The sequence below is a fragment of the Hylobates moloch genome, unplaced genomic scaffold, assembly GCF_009828535.3.
Source record: "Hylobates moloch isolate HMO894 unplaced genomic scaffold, HMol_V3 SCAFFOLD_6, whole genome shotgun sequence".
Lineage (NCBI taxonomy): Eukaryota > Metazoa > Chordata > Mammalia > Primates > Hylobatidae > Hylobates > Hylobates moloch.
Window position 1 is genome coordinate 20,470,107 of NW_026652281.1, and position 23,722 is coordinate 20,493,828.

Genomic DNA, 23,722 nt, shown 5'->3' on the forward strand with positions numbered 1-23,722 from the left:
TTAAAGCTTATGCTTTGGATTGAATAAAATTCAATCCAAATAATCACTAACCATCATCCAGGTTGGTACAAAGAGAAAACACAAACTTTAGTGGAGCCAAACAGATGTGATCTTAAAATGCCATAAAATAAGTCCATGATACATAATTATTAAAAGTAACGAAGAGTCCAGTTTGTGAGAATATAATTTTCTAACAGAGTAGTTTATATTTTTCTAAATAAAAAACTTATTTCAAACAAAATGTACCTTGTCCTTGAAGATGAGATATATCCAGACCTTCTTTTAGGCGAATAACCACTACTCCATATTGTATGTCAAAGGCATCACTAAAAGAAAAAAAAAGAAAAAATGAAAAAACAAAAAAATCACAAAAATTTGTGTTATCCTCTATAAAATAAACATAATAGTAGATGATCTCTAAAATTACTTTTGGCTTTAAATATCTGATTTTTAAAACAGGCTTTGAAAATCACTTGTTGAGATATGTATGTTTCAAATTCCACAACATTCTCTTCTGTAATACCCTTGAAAACTACTTTTTAGATGTTTGCAGTACTGACATTATACCTACAGCAGCGGTTTAAAGCAGCAGCAGTATTTTTATCCTACTAAGTCAAATTATAGAAAAATTACTTTCAGAATCCTGCTATATTTATATTTGGGCTTATACCATTAAAACCAAGAGAAATACATGAAGACACACACACAAAAACCTAGATGCTACTGTGAATGATAGCAGATTGCAGGATATAAAGAAATTCTTTTTGAAAAGACTGAGGGAATTTTAACATAATTTAAAAATTTTTACAAAATTGGTTTGAACAGTGATTCAAAGATTTTATATATATCTGCAAATACATATTTACCTCTCCTTTTTTTTTTTTTTTTTTTTTTTTTTTTGAGACAGTCTTGCTCTGTTGCCCAGGCTGGAGTGCAGTGGCATGATCTTGGCTCACTACAACCTCTGCCTCCCGGTTTCAAGCAATTCTCCTGTCTCAGCCTCCCAAGTAGCTGGGAGTACAGATGCACACCACCACGCCTGGCTAATTTTTGTATTTTTAATAGAGACGGGGTTTCACCGCATTGGCCAGGCTGGTCTTGAACTCCTGACCTCGTGATCCACCTGCCTTGTCCTCCCAAAGTGCTGGGATTACAGGCGTGATCCCTTTCATTTTTAAAAACACAAATGAGAGCATTCTATACACACAGAAAATACATTAAAGTCTCGAAGACAGCTTTAAAACCAGACTTAAACCCTGGAATCTCAGTTCTGAGCATAAATCTTCATTTTAACCCAAGTTTTTCTCAATTCTACTGAAATAATTTTAAATTCCAAAATGTCATGTTGTTCTCTGAAAGTGGTAACAGGCTTAACTTTCATCTTTAATTATTATTTTTCATTGCACAAGTAATAAGTATTCACTGTAGACATATTAAAAACAATGATATATTAAGATACAGCCATATGAAATCAAAAAGGCTAAAATCCAATAAAATGGTCAAATTATTACTCTTACTGACAAATGGAACAATGTGTTCAGGATATAATATATGGTTATAAAAGGTCTTTTGTTGTTTTTAAATCATGGAGAGACAATTTGGCCACATTCCTATGATGAGCTAAAGTTAAAGTCACTGGAGAAATAAATTTAATAGGCATGTTAATCTTTCTCAGTTGTATCTTGAAAGATCTAATTAATACTAGAGAAGAAATAACTACAAGCATTTTAAAAATTGGTTAATAAATTGACTAAATCAAAATCAATTTCTTTAAAGCCAGGGAATATACCTCCCCAAGTTTACTGTGGATTAAAACAAATAAATGTTTTTATTATAAGCTATAAAAATTGATTTGCAGCTTCAGATCTTATATACTATTAATAAAAACACAATATATAAAGCATACCTAAATTGCACAAGGTATTTAAAAATCACAGCTAAAACATCAGTGGAAGTGCAACAAGATAAAGAATGAGCAGTGTCACTGCTTTGAAACTGCTATTAATTTACATGGTTCTAAAACTAGAAAGCAGAATTTTACCTATCCGTTAATTGCCGCCTGATGTACAGGAGTAATGTTTAGACTAATACTCAACTTTCAGAACACTCACTCACTTTAATCCCTAGAAAGTCAGAGTCAGAAAAACCCTTTCCAGTGTTCCATTATGAGCAACTACAGCTAATAATGTGACAGGCGTATGAAAGAATTTGTAGAAAATGTCACTTTTTCTATTTTTTAGGATAATTACGTCATCTCACTGCTCTTAGGTCTTGAGAGAGAAAAAGCATACCCCATGGCTCATGGGTTTCGTGGCTCATGGACCACATTAATCTTTCTGTTCCTAATCCCTATACATACAGAATACAGAATTAGAAAGCCACAATGAGGTTTTGCTTACAAAAATGTTAATAAAACGAAAGCTCAACAGTAGTGACAACATACAACACATCAGCAGAGTTTTAATTTTACTAAAAGCATTTAACAATTAGTTGGTAAATCTTGTTTATCATATATATTACTAATCCATATAAAGAGATCCTTTAAAAAGTAGAGTATGAGATCCAGCTGCTTCCTCAAAGACTTTTCAAATGTCGCTAATAAAACCATCATATGTGAGACAGGCAAATATATGTGGTTATAGCCAAAGATACGACAGGAGTTTCAGTAAGGAAGTAACTCCAGTGAGAAAAAAGGGCGATCAGATCAAAATGCATGAGAAAAAAGGGTGATCAGATCAAAATTCATGGAGAAAATAGGACTTAAACTTTAATCTTAAAGCTACTTTGTAAATACAAGTTTTTTTTTTTAAAGGACAATTATAAGAGGAAGCAGACAGTTCTATTTAATCAGTGCTTAGGATGAGAAAAAAACTACTCCTCAAATCAAGTATGGCATAGAGGAGAGGGAATGCTTATCTTCAGTATAAACAAGATAAATAGGTTAGGCAAATCCTAAAATAGTAGGAAAAGAAGTACTTTTCAAGATTAAGAAGAAAATCTGGCAAAAACAAAAAAGTTTTATTCTTGTTATTAAACAAAAAGTATGTGGTAGATTACATTAAACATCCACAAAATCCACAAACAGAATACAACCAGAAAGACAAAGTAGCAAAAGAATAAAAAAGAACACACTAGACCAAGGGTCCCCAATCCCCGGGTCATGGACCAGTGGTGGGCCGGGCCTGTTAGGAACTGGGCGGGTTGCACAGCAGAAGGTGAGCCATGGGCAGGTGAGCATTACCACCTGAAGTACACCCCGTCAGATCAGCAGCGGCACCAGATTCTCAAAGGAGTGCAAACCCTATTATGAACTGCGCATATGAGGAATCTAGGTTGTGCACTCCTTATGAGAATTTAATGCCTGATGATCGTCAATTGTCTCCCATCATCCCCAGACGGGACTGTCTAGTCGCAGAAAAACAAGCTCAGGACTCCCACTGAGTCTAAATTATGGTGAGTATGTAACAATAATATAAATAAAGTCCATGATAAATGTAATGCGCTTGAATCATCCTGAAACCACAGCCCCCACCACTACCCATGTCTGTGGAAAAATCGTCTTCCATGAAACTGGTCCCTGGTGCCAGAAAGGATGGGGACTGCTCCACTAGACAACCCAAAAAATGGAAGTTACAGTGAACTCAAACTTAACTCTTCATGGTGGTAGAAAAACAAAACATGTAAGTACATTTAAATAAAAGAAATGTAAATAACTTAATGAATGAACCAAATGATTAACTGCAAAATTTGTTTGGAAGGGTAACAAGCCTAAACAGTGATAAAACACCCTTCCTCAGCACATTATAATGACATAGTTTAGGAAGTGATGGGTCTGACATTCGGGAACTCTGCTCAGCAACAGCTGGAGGGATAGGAAAAAGTTTACAAACTTAGAAGCCAGAGCGTATACATGTATACATATACATACATATGTATGTGTGTGTATATATATATATATATATATATATATATATATATGCATGTATGTAAAGAGACATATAAAGATCAATAAAAAAGTTAATAGATTATCAATTTAAAACTCAGATGCTTTCTGTGATTCTTTTCGTTCTTATATTTCCATTAGAAGAGACTATATGAGAAACAGGCTCCAAAAATTAGGACAAGCTTTCAAAATTAACATTTTCTAAATGAACTAAATTATTGAATTAAAAAGATACTTACTGAAATAAGTTTATATACATATCCACATCCCTCATATCTGCTTGCAACCAATCTTTCTTAAATCCAAGGACAAGTGTGTTTGGCTTCATACGACCAAGACCAGCAGCCTAAAATATAGGGTCAATATAACTTTACAGATATATTATTTTCAACAAAATGTTTTCTGAAGTGATAAAACTGTCCTCCAAATTGACAGCTTCTATAGACACTCCTAGCAAAAATTCTTCAGCATTCCATATTCATATTTACTTATACATTACATATACTACTCCATTGATATTACTTACAATTAAACATGCAAAAATATAATTTAAAAATAAAACACTTGAAAAATTCTGAATGTACATATTTTTGTACTTTTATGATCTACCAAAATTTTCTTATTTTTACTAAGAGAAATAGAATATAATCTTTTTAAAAATTATAATACAGTGGCATTCTCATTTATATATTGTAATAACAGCCATTAAAAACTATAAACTTAAGTCCAAATGAATGCAGTTCTGAAACACATCAATACTAAAATCTGAATTTGTTCTATCATGCCAAAGTTTTTGCTGACGTTTGGCTAGTTAATTTCCTTCCTCAGTGTTCCATCAGTTTTTCTTGCAACCTCATCAGGATTTGCAACTCGGTATGTTTAACAATAGGGAATTGGTTTCAGCGTCTCCCTTCAGCCCTTCCAGGATACCAAAATCTGCAAATGCTCAAGTCCCTTACATAAAACGGCATAGTATTTGCATATAACCAACACACATCCCCGCCTTATTCTTTAAATCATCTCAAGATTACTCATAATAGCTAATACAATATAAACAGTTATACTGTATTTTTTTAAATTTGTATTATTTTTATTGTTGTATTATTATTTTTTCAAATAATTTCAAGCCATGGTTGGTTGAATCTGTAGACGTGAAACCTGCAGACACAGAGGGCCAAAATCCACTCAATCTAAGATTTTTAAACACATTAGAAAATTCTATTTCCAAGATTATGTGCACACACAAGTTTTAGTATTTTATTGTAGCAAAAGATAAATAAAAAAATTGTCATTTTAACCATTTTAAAGTGTACAATTCAACAGTATTAATTATATTCACAATGTTATATAACCAACACTACTATCTATTTCTAAACATTTTTCATCACCCCAAACAGAAATTCTATAACCCTTAAGTAATAATTACCCATCCCCTTCTCCCTCCAACCCTTGGTAATATCTACTTCTGTCTCTGTGAATCTGCCAATTCTAGATATTGTATGAGTGAAACAACAGTATATATTCTTGACATAATGTCTTCAAGGTTAATCCATATTGTAGAAGTTCGTTCCTTTTTATGGCTAAATAATATTCCATTTTACACACACACACACACACACACACACACACACACACACACCCATTTGTTCATTCATCTGTTGGGAGACACTTGTTTTTATCTTTTGGCTATTGTGAATAACACTGCAATGAATATTTTTTATCCGTCCCTTTTATTGCTCATGCTTTTGGTGTCATATCTAAGAATCCACTAACAAATCCAGTGCCATGAAGTCTTACTGCTGTTTTCTTCTAAGAGTTTTGTGGGTTTTGAGCTCATTTTTATGTAACTAATTTAATTTTTATATATAGTGTGAGGTCACACACAGGATTATTTGTGACATACTTATGTCATTTTTTGAAAAATAAATTAATTCAAATATTTATCAAGTGTTGACCTGCCACTTGGGATAATTAGGACAGAAGAAATATCTCTAACTCTGTAAAGCTTACATCTGTTTTCAAAGTGTTCCATCCATATACAGACTTCTTCCAAGAAGTAAATTTTCCCCCCATTCAATATTAAAAGCACCTTTGACTTGAAGAGGCAGATAAAAATATTCATTTTAGTTTTTTTAAAACTATCTTAACCACACAGCATATTTTTAATTGGGGGGGGTGGGAAAGGAACTGGGGAGTAAAAGAAAACCAAGAATATCTTTAGGTTGATACTTTTTAAAAAACTAAGCCATAAGATAACCAGTACCTTCTTAATGCTGCAAAATACTGTCAGGGTCACTCACAGAAATTTGTTACAATCCTATAATAATTAAAAGGTTTTATTTTTATAAAGTTAACAATAACATCTTGCTGTATTCTGTATACTTACATTTTCAATTTTGTTACTGCAATAACTTTCCCTTGAATGACTGAAACTTCACATTTATCACTCTCCTCCCTAAATCCTTTACAAATTCCAATCAAAGTAGCTATTCAGTCAAAGGTAATGTTTTCAGTGTCCAAATAACAATATGTTTATCAATGGAGTAATCTGTTACTGAAAATATGTCTTCTCTGGAACATACTTCTTTACTAAGTGATAGGAAATGAGTTCGTCATGGATTACATAATTGAAATCTATTTAGCAAAATGCAGTCATTTGAAGCTTATTGCACGAGTTTCAAACATTCCCACTGTGTTATTTCTTCAAATCTTTAGCAATGTTTTCTGTGCATCTTAAGCCAAAATTTGCTGACCAAAAAAACGTATTTAGTTTTACTATTTAAATACGAAGGTTTAAAATTGAGTTGACAATCAGGTGGCTATTGCCTTACAAAAAATTTAAAGGGAAAAGGAAAATACAAATATACAAAACAAGAAAATTAGCAGTGCTAATGTCCTTTGCTCAAAGAGGTCTTTAAGCAAGCCATTTATTGATAAGATTGTCTCTTTTTTAAAATAGTGAAGTCAGGATGGGCATGGACACTCACGCCTATAATCTCAGCACTTTGAGAGGCTGAGGTAGGAGGATTGCTCAAGCTCAGAGTTCAAGACCAGCCTGAGCAACATGGTGAAACCTCATCTCTACAAAAAATACAAAAACGAGCCAGCCATGGTAGCGCATGCCTATGGTCCCAGCTACTCAGGAGGCAGAGGTTGGAGGATCACTTGAGCCCAGGAGGTCAAGGCTGCAGTCAGCTACAGCACTCCAGCCTGGGAGACAGAGTGAGACTCTGTCTCCAAAAAAAAAAAAAATTTTGTTGTGGAAGCTGGATACTTAAATGCTAGTTTAATGATAAGTAGATGCTTAAGATTATAATTAGTAACTAGAAAGATGAGGGGACGAGAAAAATTGAGTGTAAGTCCAGTAAAACAAATAACATCTAAAAACAGCATCTCTACAACTATACAAAAAGTCACTGTACAAACAATGCACAAAATTCTTTTGACAAAGGTAATAAACAACTAAAAGACATTTGACATTCTGTGTAACAGGTCTCCCAAAGGTAGAAAGGAAAGAGAAATACTCTCAGCAGCAACTTACACTAAAAATTTCAGTTACTAGTTCTATAGAGACAACCGGCACCTATTTGTAATAATATTTCATATAGTTCCTCACACAGCTCTGCTAGAAAGTCAGTCTCCTAAGTATTTTTCTCAAAACAATACTCTTCTATTTATCCTAAAACTTTGCCCCACACTGATAGAGTTGTCATGGTCCACTGCAGTGAATATATTAGGTGGATGAAAGTAATTTGGAGGATGAATTCTAGCTCCTGCCAAATTTACAAAAGAATCATTTATACCACAGAGACTTTCTAGAGCAGTGATTCTTATAGTCCCTGAACTGAACCAGCAGCATCACCTCAAACTCTGTTGGAAGTGCAAATGCTCGGCCCTCACCCCAGATCTGATTCCTTCTGGGGTGGGGCCTAACAATCTGTGTTTAAACAAGTCTACTAGATGATTCTGACGCATGCTGAAGTTTAAGGACCACTGCTCTAAGGAAAAATTTTCATTAATTTCCTTCCTAAAATTTATTGTTTATATAAATTGGCTATCAGAATGTTCCTATAAATTATATAAGGCAAGCAAGATTTACCTACTAGAAATAAGCATATGACCCAGTGTAGCATTCTACTTAAAATATTTCAATATTTCACATACAAAAAGGAATAAAGTATAAAGTAATAAACATTCATGTATCTACCGCCCCATTAAGAAACATGAGAAACACAGTAAAGCCTCCAATGTATCTTCATGTTCTCTTTGCATTTTTACTATGTATTCTATTATTTAGAAATACATACATATAAAATTTACTACATTGTTAAAATATTTAAATCTTCATATTGTTCATATACTTTTTAAAACTTGCTATTTTTCCTAAGCACTGTTTCTGAGGTGTATCCATGTTGATATATATAGCTCCTCTTCACCACTATAGAATTCTACCACACATTTGTACTACGTTTTCATTTCTGTGATTGATGGTTGTTACTTCCGATTCTTTTTCACTATTACAAATGACATTGCCATGAAGTTTCTTTTTTTTTTTTTTTTTTTTTTTTTTTATGGGGTCTCGCTCTGTTGCCCAGACTGGAGTGCACTGGCATGATCTCGGCTCACTGCAACCTCTGCCTCGGGGGTTCAAGCGATTCTCCTGGCTCAGCCTCCCAGGTAGCTGAGATTACAGGTGCATGCCATCACAACTAACTTTTGTACTTTTAGTTGAGACAGGGTTTCACCATGTTGGCCAGGCTGGTCTTGAACTCCTGACCTCAGGTGATCCACCTGTCTCAGCCTCCCAAAGTGCTAAGATTACAGGAGTGAGCCACTGTGCCCAGCCTGAAGTTTCATATAGCCTTCTTCACACATGCAAAAGTTCCTGTGAGATGCACACCTAAGAAGATAGTGTCCTAGAATATACAAACCAAATTTGCAGGACATTTTGCCAGGTTGCTTTCCTATTTTGGACAGCGTTGTTGTCCAATCTACATTACCACAGCAGTTCAAAGATTTCCAATTGCTCTATGTCAGGGGTGTCCAATCTTTTGGCTTCTCTGGGCCACACTGGAAGAATTGTCTTGGGCCACACACAGAATACACTAACACTAATGATAGCTGTTTAGCTTAAAAAAAAAAAGAAATCACAAAAATAGCTCATAATGTTTTAAGAAAATTTACGAATTTGTGTTAGACCGCATTCAAAGCCATCCTGGGCCATATGTAGTCCATGGCTTGGACCAGCTTGCTCTATGCCATTTCTAACAGTCTGTATTGGCAGACTTAATTTTGGGACAGTCTAATGGATATGGAGTAAGAGTATATTGTGCTTTTAATTTTTTTTTTTTTTTTTTTTTTTTTTTTGAGACGGAGTCTTGCTCTGTCGCCCAGGCTGGAGTGCAGTGGCGCAATCTCGGCTCACTGCAAGCTCCGCCTCCCGGGTTCACGCCATTCTCCTGCCTCAGCCTCTCCGAGTAGCTGGGACTACAGGCGCCCGCCACCACGCCTGGCTAATTTTTTGTGTTTTTAGTAGAGACGGGGTTTCACCGTGGTCTCGATCTCCTGACCTCGTGATCCGCCCGCCTCGGCCTCCCAAAGTGCTGGGATTACAAGCGTGAGCCACCGCGCCCGGCCTGTGCTTTTAATTTTTATTTCTGTCATTTAGTTTTCCTCTCTGTTCCTATCTTTCACTTTTTTTCTGTTACTGACATAGTATTTCTGTCTGTATTCTGGACCATATCTTTTGTTGATCACTATCTTCCCTTGGTCTATGCTTCCTTTACTTATTTTCATGTTTTCTTTAGACTCTCGAAATTTTAAACTACAAAACTACTGAACTCAACTTTTGGTGGCTCATTCTTCCCTAGCTCAAGGTCATAAAATTGTTTTAGAATTTTTTCTAAAAATAAAACAAATTTGCCTTTTAAATTTAGGTGTTTAATCCATCTGGAGATGTGTTTTGTGTGGTTTTTGTAAGGATCTAGTATTTTTTTTCATGTTAATAATGAATTATTCTGGCCCATGCTTTCAATAGCACCTTTGTCATATATGTTAAGTTTCTGATATGAGTAGCTCTATTTCCTCTGTTTTGTGCCATTCATCTAATTGTCTATCGCTATTTTCAACACCACAATGTCTTAATTACTACAGTTTTTTGACAGGGCTTTCTTTCCTATAAAGCAAGCCTACCTTGTCCCTTCTTCCTAGATTGCCTTGGCTATTGTTAACCCTGTGCTTATCAAGTTCTAAGAAACACACAACAGAAACGGATCAGAAGACAATACTCTGAGCCTCCCGCCTCTACTTTAACAAAGTAGCTCCACAATTACACAATTAACACAGAACAACACAACATTTCTACAGTCCCTTTAACTCTGAATTATACAAATCCTAGTAGTTTACTTTCAGTGTCTCATGCTTTACTGACTGAACTAGCCAGGTGAGCCAAAGTAGTTTACTTTAATAAAGACATAAAAAAAGATTTGCCATTTTTATTAGTACGAAGAATGAAACCTATGAAATCTAGAATTAAAAAGTTTTAAAAAGCTTATACAAATCTAAAATGTAAGCATTTGAAAAGCATTAACAAAGTTACCTGCATCAAATACTGTGCACCTTCTCTCAAGTCATCTGCATGTACTGGAGCATAAAATGCCTTCATTTTGTTCTTAATAAGCCATCGCTGGTATTTGGCTTGATCGATAGACATCTCTTTCATGGCTTGTCTTCGAGGACCCTTTGAATAAAAATATTAATAATATATTTAATTAAAAGGTAAGCTACTTCACATTTATACAACCATTCATCCCGTTATACTGGCCTGAAACAGGTGACTAAATGTAGGGGCAGAAGTATAATAATAGAATTTTATTTTCATGTAGTCTTTTTAATACATAAGATTACAAAAAGGTAGAGTTGATGGAATAGCTAAGGCACAGGGATGCCAGTAGAAAGAATAAGAGAAGAAACACAGACTTAAAAATAAATTAAAAGTTTCCATTATAAGTAAAGGAAAGAGGTTAGAAGCTATCGAAAATGAAGAGACTGTACAGAGTAAAATAACCACCTTCTATTTTTCTACAGAAGGTTTCCTAGTTTTGTTTTTGTTACTCCCAAATGTCTGTGTTATTAATTCTAACTTGAGAATATCACTGAAAATCGAAGTGAGCTTTAAAATATTAATGCATTTTTCTTCAAAATTCTGTTAAAGGATGAAATAACAGGAGAAACTAAATGAGCTTTGTTAACTCATAACTCTTATTTTGATCCTTGCAAGCAATGCACAAAATGTGTTATACACAAATATATAAAACAAAAATCTAAAAATAAGCTTAAGAGTACACACCCTAAATGTAAATAAGTAAAAATATAATTTACCTTTTGTAGTAGGGAAATTGTCTTATTTGTAAATGTCTTATGCTCAAGCCTTGATTTAGCTGATCAGCTCAGAGACAAACTAGAAAACTCCACAAGTCCCAAGTGGGGTCAGTGTCTCCAAGTATCTTTCCACCACCCTACACACACACACACACACCCCTTGACGTTGCCACTGTATAAGCAGAACAACTAGCTGGGGATGAGACATGAGGTATACAACACACACTTCTAGACTCAAGACAAGATGAAGAACAGAAACTGGGAGAGAAGCTGATCCAACAAATAAATACCCCTATTTCTTATGCAGCACAGGTAAGCCATCATCCATTCTGTTCTTAATAACCACAATGCCAAAAAACTAAGAACTACTTTCGGATTAAAAAAGGTTCATTATTTTTAATAGTTTCCTTCTGGCTAAAACAAAAAAGAACTGGCAACTAAGTGTTTGAACTTAGAAATTCAGCATTCACTTTGTTCTTCTTACATACCAGAGATATTACTTCCCCCGGAGATATTTATCACAATTTTCCTATTTCTTCCAACCCCCATTTTTTCTGGTAAGTAAATGTTCCCAAGTGTTCTTGGGACTTTATAAAACATATATATAACTTTAAGTTCTGGGATACATGTGCAGAGTATGCAAGTTACATAGGTATATATGTGCCATGGTGGTTTGCTGCACCCATCAACCTGTCACCTACATTAGGTATTTCACCTAATGCTATCCCTCCCAGAGCCCCCCCACCTCCCAACAGGCCCTGCTTTGTGATGTTCCCCTCCCTGTGTCCATGTGTTCTCATTGTTCAACTCCCACTTATGAGTGAGAACATACAATGTTTGGTTTTCTGTTCTTGTGTTAGTTTGCTGAGAATGATGGTTTCCAGCTTCATCCATGTCCCTGCAAAGGACATGAACTCATCCTTTTTTATGGCTGCATAGTATTGCATTGTGTATATGCACCACATTTTCTTTATCCAGTCTATCATTGATGGGAATTTGGGTTGGTTCCAAGTCTTTGCTACTGTCAACAGTGCCACAATAAACATACATGTGTATGTGTCTTTACAGCAGAATGATTTACAATCCTTTGGGTATATACCCAGTAATGGGATTGCTGGGTCAAATGGTATTTCTAGTTCTAGATCCTTGAGGAATCGCCACGCTGTCTTCCACAATGGTTGAACTAATTTAAACTCCCACCAACAGTGTAAAAGTGATCCTATTTCTCCACATCCTCGCCAGCATCTGTTGTTCCTGACTTTTTAATGATTGCCATTCTAACTGGTGTGAGATGGCATCTCATTGTCGTTTTGATTTGCATTTCTGTAATGACCAGTGATGATGAGCTTTTTTCATATGTTTGTTGGCCGCATAAATGTCTTCTTTTGAAAAGTGTCTGTTCATATCCTTTGCCCACTTTTTGACGGGGTGGTTTTTTTCTTGTAAATTTGTTTAAGTTCCTTGTAGATTCTGGATATTTGCCCTTTGTCGGATGGATACATTGCAAAAATTTTCTCCCATTCTGTAGGTTGCCTGTTCACTCTGATGATAGTTTCTCTTGCTGTGCAAAAGCTCTTTAGTTTAGTTAGATCCCATTTATCAATTTTGGCTTTTGTTGCCATTGCTTTTGGTGTTTTAGTCATGAAGTCTTTGCCCATGCCTATGTCCTGAATGGTACTGCCTAGGTTTTCTTATAGGGTTTTTATGTTTTAGGTCTTATGTTTTAAGTCTTTAATCCATCTTAATTTTTGTATAAGGTGTAAGGAAGGGGCCCAGTTTCAGACATATTAGTGAGAAAAATAACAGTGAATTTCGACTCCATAGGTATCAAAAAGCCAAACCACTCTACAAGGACAATACCATTTGTTAAAATCTACTCATAATGAATAAGAAAAACAATGAGAGCTCAAAATTCAGTATCTGTTTAAAAATGCACACTCAAGACCATTTAAGGGCAAAAATATTTTGAAAAAAACAACTACCTGAAAAAAAAAATTGGCTTGTCAAATTATTTCCAATGTAGAAAGCCCTATAAATTACAAATTATATACAGCATAAAAGTTTTAGTATAAAAAAATTATTTCACACCTGTCAGAATGGCAATTATTAAAAAGTCAAAAAAAGAAAAAAAAAAAACAGATGCTGGTGAGGTTGCAGAGAAAAGAAAACAGTTAGACACTGCTGGTGGGAATGTAAATTACTTCAGCCACTATGGAAAGCGGTTTGGCTTTCTCAAAGAACTCAAAGCAGAACTATCATTTGACTCAGCCATGCCATTATTGGGTATATATAAGGAACATAAATTGTTCTACCATAAAGACACATGCATGCATATGTTCACTGAAGCACTATTCACAATATCAAAGACATGGAATCAACCTAAATGCCCATCAATGGTAGACTGGATAAAGGAAATGTGGTACCTGTAATACCATGGAGTATAATGCAGCCATAAAAAAGAATGAGATCACTTCCTTTCCAGAAACATGGCTGCAGCTAGAAGCTATTATCCTAAGTGAACTAACACAGGAACACAAAACAAAATACCACATGTTCACACTTATAAGTGGGAGCTAAACATTAAGTACATATGGATACAAAGAAGGGAACCACAGACACTGGGTCCTACTTGAGGCTACTGGGTGGGAGGAGGGTGAGGATCAAAAAACTACCTATTCAGTGTACTATGCTTATCACCTGGGTGACAGAACAATCTGTACACCAAACCCCTGTGACACACAATTTAGCTACATAACAAACCTGCACATGTATCCCTGAACCTAAAATAAAACTTTAAAAAAAACTTGAAAAAGAAAACAAAATTGATACTTACCATATGTACGTGGCCACAGATCATCAAACCAACATTTTTTGTGAAATCATGAACAAGATGAAGTAAAGCTGGACGTGAGTTTGGAGCACCTGTCATAACAAGACACTGTGGCCTAATTTAAGATGAAAAGACAAACAAAATTAGATAAATTTGTGTTTCTGACAACAAGATTTTAAGTTGTTTCCCTAAGAAGCTTTCTGTATACAACTGTCCTTAAGGACAGGCCACAGGATTCTCAAAAAGATTATTTTTAACCGAGACTTCTTGGTACATGAGAAATGCAGAAACAAAATCTTGGAACTAACATCATGCCAAATGTCCCTCTAAAATAATAGGTAATATTATACATCAAGATTCTGGTAGGTATTACAGAAAGAAATTATCATGCTAGTTAAAAAAATATGTAACAATTTTTCATTTTCTGAAGGTAATAAATATTCTATTAATAATTCTTTCACAGAGTTTGCAAAACTTCCTGTGAGCACTGCTTTGTCTTCAAATATGTAACAATTTTTCATTTTCTAAAGGTAATAAATATTCTATTAATAATTCTTTCACAGAGTTTACAAAACTTCCTGCGAGCACAGGTTTGCCTTCATGTACAAAACAGGCCACTTTCCTTCTTAGCTTGATCACTTCATAATTACTACTACTTCATGATATCAGCCCTCTCTAATCTAGCTTAACGTTAACGACTGTTATCACATGAGTAAAATCACCTATGTTGAAAAAAAGATTTCTACTTGAACTAGAAATTTGAATTCTAGCTATCAATGACGAAAGCCAAAACTGAATTCAATTGCCTTTGCAAACTTGAGACAGTGGCATGCCTTTCATATATTTGTAGCTCTTGATTTTCACTGACTAGAAATGGAAATCACTGATACTTAATGTAAAAAATATACAGGTCTCCATTTGGTAGGTCCAAACAAGTTGGCAAAAATTCTTTAAGACAAGGATTTATATAATCAAAATAAACTATAACAGAAAGTGAATTGCAGACTACAATTTCCGACGTAAACATTAACTTTTAGAGGAGTCCTTAAAATGACGATGAAAACCTAAATAACGACTTTTCAAAAAATACCATCTTACTTAGAATTTTAGCAAATGAGATGGAAAAGCAATTCTGTCTGGGAGAGTTGCTTTGAGGCAATCAAACATGAAATCATGCCCCAGACTTTCTGAGCTTTAGCAAGTTACGTAACTCCTTAGCCAGAGAGTATATTTCCTATCCTTCCTAGGAGCCAAATGTGGCCCAATGACTAACTTATACCCCATAAGTATGTTCCTATTTCCAGGGTATGTCCTTTAAAAAAGGAAGCTGCGCTGCCTCCATACATTCTTCCCCCTTTCCAGAAAGCTAGACTATGGATGTGGTGAAGACTTTGACCACATGAACAAAAACAGCTAGGGAATGGCAGACTGACAAGGAATGTAGGTTCTGAGTGACCAAAGTACAGCAAATCTGCTTACCTGCCATGAACCATCTGTCTACTTGTGGACTACCATGTGACACCAATGTCTCTCTTGTTTGAGCCACTGTATTTTTCAGTCTTTTTGGTAGAGTAGTTTAACCCATACCCTAATAGAACCCGTTACTGTGAGAAATTAACTTGTAGCCCCTACCTTTACTAAATAATAAACCACAAAGATATAATTTGGTACAGTTTGATCACACCAAAAATGGTACAGTACAAAGTTTATTAGGGATGACTTTGAGTAACAGCAGCAGAGTGCACATCTGCCTTGATGTTATCTCCTTTCTCAAAACTCTCCACGGCGAAGAGATTTTTTTAAAGGCACAAACCACAAAAATATCTAGAGCACAACAGCATTGGAATATTGAAAGCTAGAAAGCAACTGGAAGAAAAGTAAAGGATTTGACAAATCTGAAAAGCACATGAGGAAGCTATGAAACTACCTGATTTTACATCTAAAAATCACCAAAATGCCTAGGAGTTAGGAACAGTAGGTCCCTCTGGAAGTGGCAGGAACAGTGTGTTAAAGAAAGTAAAAGTTTACACAAGAAGTAACTAGATGGATCTAAATCATTTCCATCCCTGTGATAGGCCACTGTCCCTGAACCTCCCCAACCCTGCTAAGCTGGGGCTTATTTGCTGGAGAGAGCCCCTGGTCTGGGAGTCACCAGCAACAGCTGGGGCAGAAGTAAGCTACATTTAATAGAAGAGTTTAAAGAACATGTATATACTGAACCCTGAAACCTTTAAGCTCCTTTCCCCACTTGGCTCCCAGAACTCTCTACCTACAAGCAGAAGATTAAAATAATCTTTTCTGGAAAATCTAATCAGATTAAAAAGAAAGCCTTTAAGATAACTCACATTCCTCAAAGAACCAGCAAAGCCACATTAATCTACATTAAGGACTTCAACTGACAAGCTCCACCCACCAATGCCGAACTTCCCTGGCCAAGTATTAGAGACACTTCATTTCAGACAAGACTAAATCCCAAAACCCAAATTAAGGAAACAGTAAACAGTAAGAAACTACAAGGTGAAGACAACAAATATCTTTTGGCAAGTTTGGTGAAGGTTAAGATAGTGATGAATATAGTTAAGGAAGAAGAAAAATTATTAGTTTCAGGGAAAACAAAAAAGCTATGTAGCAAAGAAAAAACAGTAATAATTTACTACATGGCTCAGCTGTTACAGCATGTTTAAAAGTCTTAAAAATGTAAATACCAAATATGATCTAATCAAAATCATAATATAAAATGTACTGGGAGGATGGGGTATAAAGCTAAGGATGCATACATGTGGTAGGCATAGGTAGATGAAAGACATCAGTTGATAATGCTCAAAATTAAAAATCAAAAAGTACACTAGTCCCCCCTTATCTGTAGCTTTGTTTTCCATTGTTTCAGAATATAGAACAGTCTGTAAATACACAATTCATATATTTTAAATTATGCATCATTCTGAGTAGTGTGGTAAAATTTCTCAACATCCAGCTTCATCTAGCCTGGGACATAAATTCTCCCTTTATCCAGCGTCTCCGTGCTACAGACACTGCCTGCCCAACATCTGTCCTGGTTATCAGATCCACTGTTGCGTATCGCAGTGCCTGTGTTCAAGCAACTCTTATTTTACTTCATGATGCCCTCAAAGCACAAGAGCAGGGATGCTGGCAATTTGAATATGCCAAAAAAAAAAAAAACAAAAAAACTGTAAAATGCTTCCTTTAAGTGAAAAGGTGAAAGTTCTTAATAAGGAAAGAAAAAAAAATTATATGCAGACGTTACTAAAATCTACAGTAAGAAAATGAATCTTCTAACTGTGAAATTGTAAGGAAGGAAAAAGAAATTCATGCTAGTTTTGCTGCTGCACTTCAAACTGTAAAAGTTACAGCCGTAATGTGCAATAAGGGCTTAGTTACGATGGAAAAGGCACTAACTTCGTGGATAGCAGACATGAACAACAACAACAAAAAGGTGTTCTGACCCATGACAATCAAGCTCAGTACTCTCTGCAGTTCCAGCTATCCACTGAGGGTCCTGGAACACAACCCCTGTGGATAACAGGGGACTACTGTGCAACAAGCATGGTATTTATGAAGTAAATAACATGGTTACCTGTGGTTGTGAGAGAAAGAGGGATATGAGGAGCAGGCAACTATTGATTTTCATGACAAACCTTGCAGGCTAGCTTTTCCCCTTTAAACAATATTCACATATAATTCTGATAAAAATTAAAAAGCCAAATTGGGATTTTTTTTTTTTTTTTTTTGAGACAGAGTCTCGCTGTTGCCTGGGCTAGCATGTAGTGGTGCAGTCATGGCTCACTACAGCCTAGACACCTCCTTGGCTCTAGCAATCCTCCAGCCTCAGTCTCCTGACCACAGATATGCACCATCACACTTGGCTATTTTTTAAACTTTTGGTAAAGACAAGATCTCACTATGTTGGCTAGCCTGGTCTCAAATTGCTGGTCTCCAACTCCTAGGCTCAAGTGATCCTCCCGCCTCAGCCTCCCAAAGTGATGGGACTGCAGGCATGAACCAACATGCCCAAAAATAATTTTTTTTTTATGTTGGCTTTACTACAACGAGCCAAAGCAAGAGGTTTTTTTTTTTTTTTAATTGATGGCAAATAAACATAGACTGTTGGTCATACTCTCAGTTCTAGGATACAACTTTTTACATAAAAGAATAATCTCTATTTTCTGTCATCCTTGACATCACTATCCAAAATATGCTGAAGTGAAAATTTTCCTCCCAGGGCTCTCATTCTTTCTTCTCCATTTCTCTCTACCCTAAAGCTGAAGACCTGTGTGTGGTCTCTCAGAACTTTTTATTCTAGCAAAAAGGAACGGGGGAATTCGAAAGAGTATCAAAAAGATAAACAATTACTTTTCTTACTGGGAGAGAGACTGGGTAGAGCAATTCTCTTTTGACATTTATCTACGTTTCAGGGTTTCTTTAAAAACATTATTTTCCCTTTTGGTTTACTAATAAACACGGAAAAGATTTGTGTTTATCATGCAGAAGCCAATAAGGAGGGATTACTCACGACTAAAGAAAGTTTATACCGATGGTTAATAAACTATTAGAAAGATAGTATATTCTTTTTCGTTTTTTGAGACGGAGTCTTGCTCTGTTGCCTAGGCTGGAGTGCAATGGCATGATCTTGGCTCACTGCAACCTCCGCCTCCTGGGTTCGAGCCATTCTCCTGCCTCAGCCTCCCAAGTAGCTGGGACTACAGGCATGCGCCATTACGCCTGGCTGATTTTTATATTTTTAGTAGAGACAGGGTTCCACCATGTTGGCCAGGCTGGTCTTGAACTCCAGACCTCAACTGATCCCCCAGCCTTGCCCTCCCAAAGTGCTGGGATTACAGGCATGAGCCACTGTGCCCAGCCAAAAAGATAATATATTCTTAAAGTCATTTATTGGGGAAAATAGTAATAAATGCTCTTTAGTATAAGCATTGATTCTTTGTCACTATAAGTTGCTTCCAGTTAATCACTGATAAGACACAACTAACAATTTTAGTGTGTTAGTAATGTTACAAAATAACGCATATCAAAAAATCTTTATCAATCTCATATTTACACAGTTACGTAACTTTAATGGTCATGGAGAAAATAAAACTTTGACTTTATCATACCCATCATTTAAAAGTCTTCAAGTGAGAAACCTCCAAAACCCTCATAACATTTTTTAAGGTAGATATTAATTTTTCTCTTTGTACAATTTTGTTCTTGAATAATTAAACTGCCCAAGTCCCATTAAAAATGTGAAATGTACATGAAAATGTCAATGAAAAATAAGAACTGACTGGCCAGCAAAGAGAAAATGCTTCCATGTTTCTTTCTTTATCACTTACCTAAAGTTTTTCACGTGGTCTTCCACTCCAGAAAGACGAATTGAATGCTGCAGTGCATTCAGGTAAGTCAGGGCTTGTGTGGAGGATCCCCAATTCACATCTGTGGGAAGATAATGTTCATGCAGCATTAACATCAGTAATAACAACCAATCAACAGCCAATCTGAGGCACAGAGAATTAAACATGCTTTCACATTTAAAAAGTCAATTGCTGAAATACACTATTGTACTTTCAATAGTTCACATATACAGCAAGATATTAAGACTGATAATCTGAACTATAATTCATTTAAAGAAAAAGTATTATTTAGAAAAGATTGAGATGACAGGGCTGTAGACATGCTGTGCATACAACTGTAAAAGAGTCTTTCACAAATAAATATGTTAAAATTATTGTTTGTATATAGCCAAAGGTCTAAATGGAAATGAGCAAATTTCTAATTGTTAAGAAATACTTATTTATAGTACTTAACTGTTTGGGTTATTTGAACAGGACAATTTTATTTTTTATTGAACAACTTAGACTTCAAATGATTTTAGACATTTGTTAATTTATAGACTTGATAGGTATGCTAGAGAAATAACTACTTCTAAAATGTTTTATTTCATTTCTGGAGCTACCACTTTAATCTAAAAGCTCATCATTTCATATCTGGATTACAAAATGTGTTCTTACTGTTTAAAACTACTATATTGAAACTACTCTTGTAATCTCTTCCCAATCTATTCTATCGAGCCCAGATGAAGCCTTTCTCATCAGGTCTTTCTTGTGTCACGGGTTATAATGCTCAATACTGGGACCAATCCTAACATACTCTAGCATCATCATCTTACATGGAGATACATTTAGCTGTTATCAATACAACATACTAGGAAATCATTAATCATTACCCAGTTAAAACAAGTTGGTCCAATTTCCCCTGCTACACAGTAACCTAGTGGGAAAGATACTATTGTCTTCTAGTATTTTGTTAACTCCATGGTACTCACTCCAGTCCAAGGACCACAGTAGGTTATATGTATAAATAGCCTAGCTTATTAGGCTATACAGCTACTACAGTACTGTAACTGGATCCTTTCAAAAAATAATTTAAAAATATACTGAGTGCAGCAAAATGTTAATTACATGAATTTATTCTTTTTCTACAAATAGGATCAATTTAATTTATGAGTGAGAATGGAAACCATAAGAATAAAAAATCACGAAGTAACTGTTTTATTAAAACTACATGTATTTGAAAAAAATAAAACTTTAAGAGTTTGGAAATAAAGTATTTTAGGCTTTACACAAAGTAGCTTTCGATATACAAAAGATGATGCTTAAAATGAAAAATAACAAAGAACTTCTAGATATTTTCTAGCTTCTAGATGTTTTCTAGCTTGGGATACAAACAAAAAAGGCGACTGACCTGGTTTTTTGTAGGTAACATAAATATACAGCCCAAGGACTATCACATATGTTAGCAATGCAGCCCACCAGTTAATGACAAACATTACTATGCAACAAAGAATTGCTCCAAGAAGTGATATCCACATGTTGTAGTATTTGAATGCAGGACGCCATCCTAACAATAACAAATAAATAAAAGTCACTCAAATACCACATCTGCTTTACACAATGGTACATATGTATTCAAAAAATAACATTCTTTATGGCTGCCACACTGAGAGGACTTTAAGCATTAAGTATATGTCTAATATTGAATAGTAAAGTCAAAGAATATTATTGATCACAATTGAATTTGACAATTCTTGATGGCTATGAAAAGGTAACATCTATTTCCACATTACTGTATCTTACTAGTTCTGTATTCAATAAACTCTTCATAAACAAAAATAAACCAACCTACCTTACGTGAATGTTAAAAAGTATAGAAGGTTTTAAAAAGAAAGGTTTCAAATTGAATCCTTAGTAGTAACTAGTCTTTATTTTCTGGTTCTAGGATGACCCACATCCATAGTCTAATGAATATATAAAACATTTCAAACAAAATGTTCATAAAAATCATTAAAAACATAATCAACTTGCTAGAAAAACTAAGAGCTGACTACAGAAACACATGCCTTCCCATTTAGTGAAGTATTTATGAAGGAAGCCCACTTTAAAAAATGTTGAAGACCATGTTTTTCAATTTTCATTGGTAGGTAGTTTCAAAGCCAAAATTATTTTAAAAAAACATTTCAATAAAATTTATATATTTAAAGTAAAAACCTGATGTTAGAATGTTTGTGTCCAAAGTTCTCATACTTTATCTTCCCTGTTCTCAGACTTTCAAATCTTTAAAAGGAACAATGCTTTTGTTCCTTTTTTAAAATTAAAATTTTAAAATTCCTTTTCAGAATTTTACAGAACTCATTGTGTTAAAACCATTTTCTTACAGGTAAACTATATCATAATGATGTCCTTAGAACTAAAATAGAAATCAGCTAAAGACTGAAAAACTAGTTTTTTAAAAAAGTAACAATTTTTCAGTGTTATCAGAATTAGAGATTAATCCTATCAAACGCTTTGAAGACAAGAAACAATATTATCAGTAAACTTACTGATAAAGAGATCTTTGAAGGCTTAATTTGAATTAACTGTAAAGGCAGACTTGGCATTAATGAACTAATCCCACATATAACATCTTTTAAAATGTGGCAAAAGTTTTATTTTCTTTGCAATCAAAAATGATATTTACAAACTTTTTTAAAAATGTAAAATTACCTGGAGATTTTGCAAGTGATGCATGGAATACTGAAAAATTAATCAATGCATATGATGCAAGGAAGAAGTTTGAGATAATTGGAGCAATAACGTTCAGTTCAGCTGCAAAACAAACACATGCGAGATTTACTGATGTATTAGACATTTAACTTCTTAAAATTATGAGGTATTTCACATCTTCAGATAACAACATGACACCCCATAACCACCATCCAGATTTCATAAACATTTAGAGTTTGCCATATATGCCTCATATACTTTTCAGAAATCCAATCCTGTGCAAACCATTGAATCCCCTTTATACTTTATCTCACACGTCTCCAAACTTGGTATATTCTGTCCAGCCGTATTATACAGTTTTATGACATGTATAGTCTATACGCATCATAATAGTACTGTTCTGGGTGTTTTAAAAGTTACATAAATAGCATACCATATGTATCATTCTGAAATTTGATCTTTTACATTTATTTTTGAAATTCATCCATACTGATAAATGAAAACCAAGTTTATTCCTTTTTTAACTGCTGCATATTATTCTTCTATTGATCTAGGTTGCTTTCATTTTTCACTATAATGAATAATACTAGAAACATTATTGTATATGGCCCTTTAAGTATATATACAAGTTTCTATAGGGTACACACCTAGAAGGGAAACTCTTGATCACAGACAAGTTTACGAGATATTGCCCACTTGTAGTCCAAAAATGGCTACACCAAATACACATCTAACGGCATCACGTGAGAGTTAGTTTCCACATAGTCCCACAACATTTGGTGGTACATCAGCCTTTTAATGTCAACTAGTCTCAGGGGTTAGACAAAATTCTTTAAACCTTAAAAAGTCCAATGTCATCTTTAGTAGTGGAAGACCCAACAGAGCTCACTTGTGATCAGAAGCAGAGTGCCAAAAAAATAGATCATCAAAGGCACTGATGTCACAGGGGACACTAGAATCCTTTCCCTTATGCCATTATCATATTTGTTTTAGGAAAAGAGCCTAGGAATTTCCTTTAGCTCTAATGAGGACTTAGTAATGGCAATAATTTCAGCAAATATGTACTGAGTGCTATTACTTACAGTACTTTATAAACTTTGATTACAAAGAGGCTTAGTATACCAAGGTAACATTGTTAATAATTTAATAATTCAATGTCTAGAACTAATATGCACCAAAAATCTACAATAACACATCATTTATATAACTAACCAATTAAGATGAATCCAAGTGCGATTAAGAATGTTAAGATGTAGCCACGAAGAGGTTCATTATTTTTCCCATAACCTTTAGCAAACATCTGGAAAGCTGGGTAGATGTTGTCCTTACATAGAGCCTAATGAAAGAAAACACTAAAATGAAATATATTAAAATTAGACATACAGATTTGCTGATAGTTCTAACAGGTTAATCAGGAATGAGACTCAAGTTTCTAATTCTTGGTCATCTCTTTTATCCTGTCCCACATACTGCTTCACCTACAAAATGTAAAGGAAATTCAAGCACTTCAAACAT

General features: G+C 34.8%; 1 protein-coding gene across 4 annotated transcripts in view; it reads right to left on the reverse strand.

Annotated features, from left to right (window-relative positions):
- SLC12A2 (solute carrier family 12 member 2) overlaps positions 1–23,722 on the reverse strand; it is a 108,890-nt gene that overhangs the window by 17,892 nt on the left and 67,276 nt on the right. For all 4 annotated transcript variants that reach the window (XM_032156532.2, XM_032156531.2, XM_058440530.1 and 1 more), the window contains exons 12-19: positions 23,420–23,543; positions 22,208–22,309; positions 20,910–21,065; positions 19,502–19,601; positions 14,157–14,268; positions 10,542–10,682; positions 4,183–4,289; positions 247–326 (exon numbers count right to left, since the gene is read on the reverse strand). In XM_032156532.2, coding sequence (XP_032012423.1) covers positions 247–326; positions 4,183–4,289; positions 10,542–10,682; positions 14,157–14,268; positions 19,502–19,601; positions 20,910–21,065; positions 22,208–22,309; positions 23,420–23,543 — 922 coding nt within the window. The remainder of the gene's footprint in view (positions 1–246; positions 327–4,182; positions 4,290–10,541; positions 10,683–14,156; positions 14,269–19,501; positions 19,602–20,909; positions 21,066–22,207; positions 22,310–23,419; positions 23,544–23,722) is intronic.